General features: G+C 44.3%; 1 protein-coding gene across 1 annotated transcript; it reads right to left on the bottom strand.

Moving 5' to 3' along the window:
* Nucleotides 1-3,382: 3,382 nt before the first annotated feature.
* On the bottom strand, nt 3,383-5,219 carry LOC104583160. Its single transcript, XM_010234926.3, has one exon. The coding sequence runs from the start codon at nt 4,947-4,949 to the stop codon at nt 4,044-4,046; it is 906 nt and encodes a 301-aa protein (XP_010233228.1). The 5' UTR covers nt 4,950-5,219; the 3' UTR covers nt 3,383-4,043.
* Nucleotides 5,220-10,891: the final 5,672 nt, after the last annotated feature.

The following is a 10,891-nucleotide window of genomic DNA, read 5'->3' as shown; positions in this document are numbered from 1 at the left end:
CGCACCAGGCCGGACCGGCTGGCCCATGAGGCAGGCGGGGTCCGAAAAATTTACAGCAAAGCCCGAAAACATGGGAAAATTCCCAATAAGACCCTGAAAAAATCGGGGAGGCCCGTAGGGCCCCTGATTTTTGCAAAAAAGTCCTCCGGGACACCGGATTTCTCGCAGAGAGGCCCTTAGGGTCCCGGTTTTGCTAAAAATACCCCCCCAAACTCGATTTCTCGCAGAGAACATCGTCATGGGCATGGAATCTCCCCACAACACCTCCAAGACTCCCATTTTTTGCAGGAAAACCAGCCAGGGAATTCATCAAGGACGTAAGTCAAGAGTCTCGTCTCAGAGGTTGACCTGAAGGCATTTTCAATGCCTCCAGCTCAAGGGAGCTACTTTTGTAGTAAAATAAAACCCTTATATGGGCCGGGCCGAAAATCCTACGTGGCGACGACCAAGTCAACATATCGCAAGCACAAGTCAAGACGTCTACGTGGCGCGGTCAATCTTACGTGGCAGAGAAAAACTAGTCAACGAGTCAAGCCTCTCATGCCACAGTCAAAGGGTCAAATGAGTTAGAGTGGAGGGCAAGAAAAGTGAGAGGAGGGGGCCCTTGGTCCATGGTGGACCATGGACCAAGACCTATTTTTCTCACATGGTGCACACAAAAGTTATGGACCAAAGGAGGTACTTTTACCCTTTTGCCCCCACTTTTCTCTCTCCCTTAAAGGCAGCCATGGTCATTTATCATGGACCCCTAGGTTATAAATACCCCCCATGGGGGCATGTATCATTCACTCTCAACTTGAATGAACTCAAGGGGAGAGGGATAGAATCTCTTGCAAAGAGCTCTAGTTTCGAGATCCAGAAAGACGCGTTCGGCCCGGACTCGAAGGAGAAGGGGTTGGGTTAGAGTTCCAATGGTATCCTAACCTCGATATTTGGAAAGACGCGTTCGGTCCAAGTACGAGGCGGCCCCGACAAATCTCTCACCAAAAGATGTCTTGGGAAGATCCGCTCGGCCCAAGCCCTTGGCTAACAACCCCCTCGAAGGCTTTCCTAACATAGGATTAAGTCACACCCGCAGGGTCGACCGAACCTATTCAAAAAATATCGACGTGTCAATTTGTCCAAATGTACGGTGACCTTCGCTATAAGGCCGGCGTACACGCTCTACTTTTATACCCGCACTTGTGCATCGATCATTGGCACCCTTACTCTAATCGTTGTTGAGAACAACAACAGTAACCAAGTGATTTTTAATAATCTGATAAACAAGTGATTTAACATGGTAATCATGTGATCATAATCTGGTATAAGTGTTTTAACATTGTAAACCACGTGGTCATAATCTCATAAACAAATGACCATGGCCCGGTAACTTTCGACGAAATATTTTTGTCTGTGCATGTCAGCATGTGATTTAGATTTGTAGATCTCGGCACGATAAAACCCGTCACTCCGGTGTAAAGGATTTTGAATTTTCGGACGGAAAAATCATATGGATTTAGATAGACTGGACAGACACCGTATGCTAGCGCTACTTGTGCAAGGTCGCCGGATCGAGACGCTCGCGCACTGATAATGAGTGCCGCACGCTAGTAGCCTAGAAGATGGATGTGCACGTCGCTCCATAATTCTGTGCATCAAATTTTATACGCCGTGCGATTAGCTAGAACACACGATCAACTAGCAAGGTTTGCTGCAGTACGCTGGGGAGCAGTTGCTGCTAGTGCTAGGCCTGCTCGCGGTGCGGGGCCAGGCTGGCAGGCACTACACAGGGGAAAGCTAGCTTGCGCTGCTACGCCAGGTTGGGTTGGGCACCGCACTCGGGAAGGCCAGTGTGCTAGGCTGGATGCACGATAGCTAGCGGAGAACAGGCGCGGACGTGCACGGGACGGCGGGAGGACCGTGGGGCGCCGCACGCTAATTAGCGTGGGCACGGTCGCCGCATAGTTCTTCCCTTCTTTCTTTCTATTTTATCCTTTTTGGCAAGGATAGGAAGGGTTTACATAGAACATGGCAGTAAATCTCAGAGGTGTGAAATAAGATGTATCAAGCTTCATTTCATCCCATATACCGATTTTGGTGATACATATTAAGTGACGAAATATTACATGTATGTCGATGTTTTTTAGTATAGATACATTTATATTTGGATAAATTTGAGTCACTTGATATAAGACACAGTTAGTATCACATATGGCTAGTGGAATATTTAGTCAATGCGTGCCTCCAGAAACAGAGGCTAAACTGTAATATGAGATATGCACATAGTACTACATAGTATAAACCAACATCTAGACATCTCAAATTGCCCATTTGCTGCTTTGTAACATCAGTTAAAATTATAAGCGTAAATATGACGATGTGTACTATCTAAGTGTGGTTAGGTCTGAATTTTCAGCCAGCAAATCTTTGCATAGAACATGTCTGTAAAACTGAGAGAAGAAAATCAGATGCATCAAGCTCCATTTATCCTATGCACTGTGCTGATCAAGAACCTTCCAAAAATCAACTACTCCTTCCGACCCATATTAATTGTCGAAATATTACATGTATCTAAACGCGTTTTAAACATAGATACATCTATATTTGGTCAAATTTGAGACAAGTAATATGAGTCGGAGTAACATTTCTGGTTTTATATTGTCGGAATGACAACGTCCTCTGTTTCTGGGTTCAGTGCAAATACTCAGCAAAGTAAAAAAACTCTCAAACACGGAAGATGGCTCCTTTTTCAATCTATAACAAGTTAACAGCACACAGGCATGTCCGGCAAAAAAAAACGGCACACAGGCATAATGCAGATAGAATATTCAATTTTGGATAGCCTGACAACTAGGCATCGATAAAAAATCAGAGTTATCAATATGTGCACACAAAAAAGGATTCTACATGTCTCAATTCTCAAATAAGGGATATGAAGATAGTAGAAACTAACTTCTACATATCTCAAACTCCAAATTTGCACAATCAATGAGTAACTCTAAAATATGGCGTCCTCTCTGTTCGGTTCAGTGCAAATATTCAGCAAAGTAAAAAGTCGTAAACATGGAACACGGTTCCTTTAATAAGTTAACAACACACAGGCATAATACTACTGGAATATTCAATTTTGGATAGCCTCACCCTCACAACTAGGCATCGATCAAAAATCAGATTTATCAATAAGTACATTCAAAAACAGATTATACATATCTCAAATATGAGATATGAAGATAGTACACTCAAATTCCACGTTGTAGAATTAATCAGAAACTCTAAAATACGGCGTCCTATCTGTTTGGTTCAGTGCAAATGTTCAGCAAAGTAAAAAGCTTAAACATGGAACATGGTCCATTTTTTCAATCTATAGCAAAAGACGGCATAACGCCACTGGAATAGTCAATTTTGGATAGCCTCACAATTTAGGCATCAACCCAGAATCAGATTTATCAGTAAGTTCGTCCAAAAACAGAATCTAAATGTGACATGAGATGAACGTAGTACTCAAATTCAACATTTGCAGAATCAATTCAAAGCGATAAAAAGTGAATACATGACGAATTGACGAGAGACTAGCATGGGTAATAGAAATCTCTGTACATCAACTTCTCCAGTTCTTCATGTCTCAGCGGTTACTTTGAAGCCTCAAATTCTACATTTGCAGCATGAATTAAGAACTCTAGTAAGAGGTGCTCGAAGTTGCCATTCATGGTCCGATCAGACGGCCGAGATTGCAAAAGCACAACACACCTGCATCAGGCTGAATCGAAGTACCAAATCCATGGCCATGATTAGGACCAGAGCTCACTCGGCAAGCGCCGCTGGATCTCCGGCCGCTGGATGTCCGGCCGCTCGCGCGGCAAGGAGCATCTGTACCGACCGGTGTCGATGCCCCGGAGGATCGCCGGCGGGTCAAGGTCGACGTCATCGAGGAAGTAGATGTAGCCCCGGGAGGCGCCCCCCGTCCGGAACGCTCTGGAGCAGCCTCGCCCGATGAAGAGCAGCTGACCGGTCACAGGCAAGCGGGGTTCCCAGAAATGCCCACCAAAGGGCGGCCCATCTTCCTACCCTCGCTCCTGTAGGCAGTAGACATTGGCCGAAATCGTGCCGGCGTCTCTCCCCTGGACGTTAAACCTCTTCACCATCAGCAGATCCTCGCCGGATACCAGGAGGTAGCGGGCGACGACCAGGTCGCTCGATGTGGGCGTGATCATGCGCTCACGAGAGTGGCATTGGGTTTCGCGGACTCGCATCGTGAGCGCGCCGCCTTCGCCGTCCCCTGGCTCGTTCCACAGTAGATCTTCCGTATCGGTGAGGACGCAGAAGCAATCGCCATGGACATCCGGATGGCGGGGCGCGCCCCTGTAGTACATCACGTCCTGGGCAAGATGGAAGCGCAACGGGAGCCATGCCGCTCCGTGCTGTGCCTCCTCCGGCAGCACCTCCCGCGACCAGAAGCCCATCCCCGAGCGCCAGAACGCGACGTGGTTCTCCTCCGCCGTTATCGCGGCCACGATGCAGGCGCCGGCGCCGGCGTCGGGAGTCGGCGCGGCGGACATGGTAGCGGCGTAGATCACCATGGGGTGGTACGCGTCCTGATGACGCGGGTGGTCCGGGAGCTCGATGCGGCGGGTGCCATCGTAGATGTTGAGCAGCTCGAGGTCGGTGGACCCGGGGAGCTCGACGAGGACCCAGCCGCCCGGGAAGGAGCAGCAGAAGCGGGCTCCGCGTGCGTGGTCGGGGACTTGTGGGAGCTGATGGGTGGTCTCGCCGAAGACACGAAAGTAGGAGGGCCCGTTGGGGGCCGGCATGAGCAGCAAGGGGAGCGGGGGAGGGTTCTGCAGCGCGACGGAGCGCCAGGAACGACAGACGGCGGAGGCTCTGGCGAGGTCGGCGATGGATGGGTGGAGGCGGAATGCGTGTCCTAGGATCTCTTGGTTGAGGTCTGCCCACGGCGGCGACGGCGCCATGGCAGGAGCGGGTTCTTGGCTTCTTGGAGCCTGGGGAAGAGGACAAGATGGAAAGGACGATGGTTGCGGGGATGGACGAAATGCCAGCTTTCGCCAGAGCTATGGTGTAACGGTTGGGACTATTTTTGAGAGGAGTATTTTTTTTCTTTTTTTGAGTAGGTTTTGAGAGGGGAGGTTGGGACTATTTCTGGCCAACACACCGGATTTTTACAAAAAGCCTTCAAGCCCATCATGCCCGGCCCATTCCTTTTTTTTCTGATTTCATGAAATCGATTACAAGGTCAAGGTTCAAATCTTCCTCATCGAGGTTATAGCAGAAATAAAAGTGCAGCAAATTAACGCTCAGACCAAGCACCCAGGCTTGAGACTGACAAGGTAATATTCATCGCGCAGGAGAAAGAATTTGCTTCCAAATTAACAGGCTATGCTAAAACATAGAAATTAGCCATTCGCAATATGCTTGTTTGCCAAACTCCATCCATGTCGCGAGTGCAGCTCCGAAGCAACTAGGTGGATCAACTTTGCCCCCAGATTTAGCTTGTCCTTCACCTCACCCTTCAGGAGTCATGCCCAGCACTTAAGCCAATAGCAATGAAGAAACACTAAATTAGCATGATCTTTAGGGAATCTATAATCTCTATAAAGTTGATCCTCGCTAAAAGTCATTTAATGTTTGCAAGTTTAACATGCAAAGTGTCAACATCATCAACTTAATACCCACTAAGTTCGACATGCAAAGTGTCAACATCATCAACTTAATACCCACTAAGTTCGACATGCAAAGTGCCATCTCATCAAGTTGATTCCTAGTAAGCTCAACATGCAAAGTGTCATGTCATCAAGTTGATTCCCACTAAGATTCATTTAATAGGTTTGCAAACTCAACATGCAAAGTGTGTACATTATTAAGTTGATCCAACAAAGCTCAACACACAGAATGTCCACATCACCAAATTGATTCCTACTAAGATTCATTTGATGTTTGCAGGCACAACATGCTGATTGTCCTTCATGTGTGACAAAAACATATTTTTTACCTCAAAGACACTCATATCATAACTTTTTACCTCAGTCATCACCCAATTAACCAAAACGTGTCCTTTCTACTCTCATCATTCCGGCATGGGAAGCTCATAAGAAATGTACAGATGTAATTCAAAAGTTCAAGGATATATGTGCGTCTAACTTTAAAAACCATGTCTTCTCATGCTCACATCTCAAACCAACTGCCATTAGATCATCCATTTGTCAACATTGATTACATGAAAATTGATGCCACATATCCAAGTTATTCTTATGGAACTAACAACAACAACAACAACAACAACAACAACATGTAGTTCAACATAAATATTTTTGTCTTTTCAGTCACACGGGAAATTAGTCCTGAAGATAAACAAATTTGTATGTCATACAAAGAAATTTACGTCATCTCTTAAGTCAATTATAACATGAGTTTCAATACTCCTATAGCAATCCATTTGTGCAGCAATACTCCTATCATTGCTTCACGTAGGACAAATGCATTGCTTTTTTAGGCCCGCAGCAACGCGCGGGGTATCCACTAGTTTACTTTGAAAACAAGCTTCATTCCTTGTTTTCCATACAGTCTAACATAGAGCAGCTACACCAATTGAAATTAGCTTTCTATATCTAATAGGGAAACAATAAATCCACTCCCTTCCTCTTTCTTCTGGCCCAGCTTGTGCTCCCTACCTTTCTCTGCTTTCGTCCAGATCCAGACCAAAGAGGCTCTTATCTCCCCTCTCGATCCAGATCGAAGACGAAGGAGCTCCCGTCTCCCATCGATCTAGAGCTAGCAGTGGTGATTCCAATGCATATTAGCTCGACCGTGATTTCATTAAGTAGATGTGATGGATGATTATTACGAGAGGGAATGACCCAATGGGTCCTCATCCTTGGTATAAGCGCTACGACCCGGCATGAAGACCACTCGGAGGCCTACTGCAAATCCGTGAAGCCCATATACTTTGGCTTGCAGGTCAAGACAAGAACAGATAAGTAAACCGAATCCGGGTTTAAACACAAATTGTAACCGACCCGGACTCTACCCTCGAGACCTAGCCTCCTATATAAAGGACTAGGAGGGGGAGCCGCAAAGGACAACAGATTCTCTCTACAGATTTTCATCTCTCACGCACCCAAATCCAATCTGCGCACTATAACCTCATTGGCAACCCTGTAATCATACTCTCAATACTAGATTGTCAACATGACGTAGGTTAACTCCGAGAGAAGGGGTAACTGAACCTGTATAAACCCTCGTCTCCCTGCGTCCTTGTTAGCCGATAGAATCGCCAACACACACACGCCGCTCTCCACAAAACACAAGCCCTAAACTTGGGTATTGCCGAGGCAGAACGTCTCGTCAATTATGAGATCACATATTAATGTTTTTTTCAAAATATTCATATGATGAATAACTATACCAACATAACATAGGACGAATAAAAGTAATTCATATGCTCATATACATGGCCATGTAGCTTAAGATGGCAATGCTGGTGATTTATACTACTTGATGGTTCATTTTCCCCCAACTCTTTATCTTCCACCCGTGTATATCTTGTTGTCTAGAGGTACCCTACGACGACGAATGATGTATTGATGTGTTGTCAGAAGGTTTCCACCATGGTGTAGTGATAAGACCACTTGGGTGAAACACTCAAAGAATTCTTTCGTAGATCATATACGTGGCCAATGTAGCTTAATATATCAATCGTAGAAGGATAACAACCGCGCGATTGAACCTGCACACTTCCACATACCGACATACGTATGTGTTCTAAAAACGAACTGTGAATAAATATATTGTCATGTTTCAATATGAATGCAATGATCACAAAGAACCCCCAATATTTCGTCTCACAAGACCGGATCAGTAAGACAAGAATTTCTAAGAAGATGAAGCAGTCCATAGTGCAGAAGGAAATTACATGAGAAAAATATAAATTATGTTCCTCATTTTTTTGAAAATTATGCAAATGTCCCTCAAAATTTCTTCGTACAGTTTTCATCCCCAACTATCAAAACCGGACACCAATGGTCCTCAACCCGTCTGAAGCGGTTTTGGAGTCAATATGGCATGTTTTTTTTTCCATTTGGCATTTGATTGACTATGTGGTTAGACCTGAACCCTGGACAATTTACATAAGGTCTTGATACTATCACATTTCCTATCAACATGAGTCTGTTTGAGTCTTTTCTTGGTTTTTTAGGCGAAACAATTGAACTCAAGGCTCCAAGAAAGAAATTTAATGCAAACATGGCATGCCTATGTGGCAAGTTGGTGGGAAAAACCCATGCCAGTTTGACAATAAAACCCTTTTGACGGGCAAAGGGACCATTGGTGTACGGTTTCGACAATTGGGGATGAAAAGTATAAGAAAAGGTGGAGTGACCATCTGTATACTTTTTGACAAGTTGACGAACGAAAAATATATGCACTAATCATGTACCTTGCACAATCAACGTGATGCACGAACGATAGAATAAAAAACAAGGGAAAGCAATTGCCAATGACCTCGGTTCTTTGCATTTTCTTTGCCGGTGATTTTCGTTCCATTTCTCAAGCTTTGACTGTCTCGGTGGCGCTTTCTCTGGCATCGACGCGAATCTCAGAAAATTTATGCAAGCATGAGAATGTGTGGCCGGCGGTTCTTTGGAGCGGCAACGTTGGACATATATGGAGGCTTCATGCTACCATGGTGGCAACTTCTCCTCTAGGATGCTAGTCCCCGTGACATTATTATTGATGACTACCCAGCCGTAAGCAACAACATCAAGCTCTCTGATAGCAGAGCGACAGCAACAACGTGTCCTCGACACGTGGGAATGGAAAGAGGTGGACAGTTCCCCGAAGGCATGGTTGTGTTTCTTGTTTATTAGGGTTCTCTATAATGATGGAGTTGTTTAATGAAGAACCTTGTTCTTAAAAGAAAGGGATTGGTATTGACTTGCTATTTGAGCCCACCCTCCATATTGTTGTCCTAGAATCACCACTAAATTCATGCATGTGACTTTTGCACATAATAAAGCGGGTAAGACTTACACAAGACAATGACTATTATCTTCTACAAGAATACATGTTTTTAATATCTCATATGGAACGTGTTTGCACATGTGGCACAACGATCATCAGACATATAGGTTCTCAACAATGAGACAACAAACAAAGGTTGCCTGAATTGCTTGCGAACGTATATTCCTAATAAATTATTATCTTATTTGCTCTTGCAATTTCTAGCTCATGGCAATAACCCGGTTTCATGAAAGTAGAGGAGGAGGAATGGAGGAGGATCGGCGGACTCCTTTGGAATTGCACTCATCTATGGTCTTATAGCAATCCTAACCGCCTGAACACGGACGGAGACAAGGGGGGGGGTGGGGGGGGGGGCAAAATTATTTTAATGACAAACTAGTTATGTTTATGAGGAAAAGTAGAAAAATACTAGCATTCGTACTTAATTCGCCCCCTCCAATCTTAAATCATGGCCCGTCCCTACGCCTGAACAATAGTAGCATTTACTTTTAGCTTGCTTGTTGATTGTGATAGTCTTAATTAGTAAAAAAACACCCGATTTCACTATGCTTCTTGTTTTAGCCGGCGCACAGTTCGATGTCTCTGCCTACCGGATTATACAAAATATATATAGTTAATATTTGTACACATGACAATACATGCCGCTATATAGTTATATTCACTGGTATCTGTTTAGTTCATGGCTAAGTAATTATTTGTGAAAAAACATGAGAAGAAATGAAGAATACAAGAAAAAAATATATGGTGTGTTATGTGTCAATTACATTGCTTGTGAATAGCGGTGAAGCATAGTAAAAGAAGCAAAATCAGTAGTGTATGCACGCGCTTCGTGCACTTCCCCACGTAGGCCGTCGATTACAACTACGATAGTGTTCTTTGAGAATAGCTAGTATTTTGCATGGACGCGCTTCGAGCGCCTAGCTGGCTTGTCTTCGAGTTCTGTGAAGCCACTGGCCGCATCAGCTTCTCGTCCTGTATTTTTGTGTTTAGGTCTAGGGTTGTGTGGTGGTGCCAGTTGTGATGTATGACTGGTCGCATCATTGGTCGTGGTCTTGTCGTAAGTGGTTGGTTGAATTGGCCTGGTCTTGGGCTTTGTAATTATTATTATTTTGAGTAAAATCCATTTTAAACCTTAAACTTATAGACCAAGTTTGAAATAAATCCTGACTTCTCAATCCCTGAAATTAGCATCCTATCCTTATTAATCCCGTCGATCCCGACCTTCGGGAACCAAATCCCTGTTTGGGAGAGCAGAATTGCTCACAAGATAGACAAATCTCGGGATTTTTATTAAAAACCCATTGAATTAGCAGATAAAAAAACTATGATAATTTTACTAGAAAGATATTAGAACAAAAAAATTAGTTGCATTCATTTTCTTCAACGCCATGCAGGCGCGCGCGCACACACACGCAGGTGTCCATACAACTATGCGCATACACAAGCGACCGAGTATTTGTGTCATTTCACATGTGCTCGGAAAATACAAAATAGAGTTAGATAAACCATCAAGGCGTCCAAGTAAAACATCAAAGGCAGAATATTATAGGACATAATTAATTTGCCAAGTAACACGAGATGTATGATCAAAATCCCCGCATGCATATGCAAATTGTAAATAATATTATATAATTTAGTCTAAACATAGGTGTCGAATCTGGGAAGCAATAAGCTGAACTGGATTAGTCAACAAATCCCATATTTTAACCGCTATGTCAGCAATCCCGTTCTCCCAAATAGTGTTTGATTCCCGAAGGTTGAAATTAAACAGGATTAACAAACACATGATGCTGATTTCAAGGATAAGAAAGTTAGGGTTCATTCTAGACTTGGTCTACTAAGGCCGGTCGCAACGCTGGTCTCTTGTGAGCCGTCCCAT

The sequence above is a fragment of the Brachypodium distachyon genome, chromosome 2, assembly GCF_000005505.3.
Source record: "Brachypodium distachyon strain Bd21 chromosome 2, Brachypodium_distachyon_v3.0, whole genome shotgun sequence".
Taxonomy (NCBI): Eukaryota; Viridiplantae; Streptophyta; class Magnoliopsida; order Poales; family Poaceae; genus Brachypodium; species Brachypodium distachyon.
The sequence above is the reverse complement of the archived record's forward strand: the minus strand, read 5'-3'. Positions and strand labels throughout refer to the sequence as shown.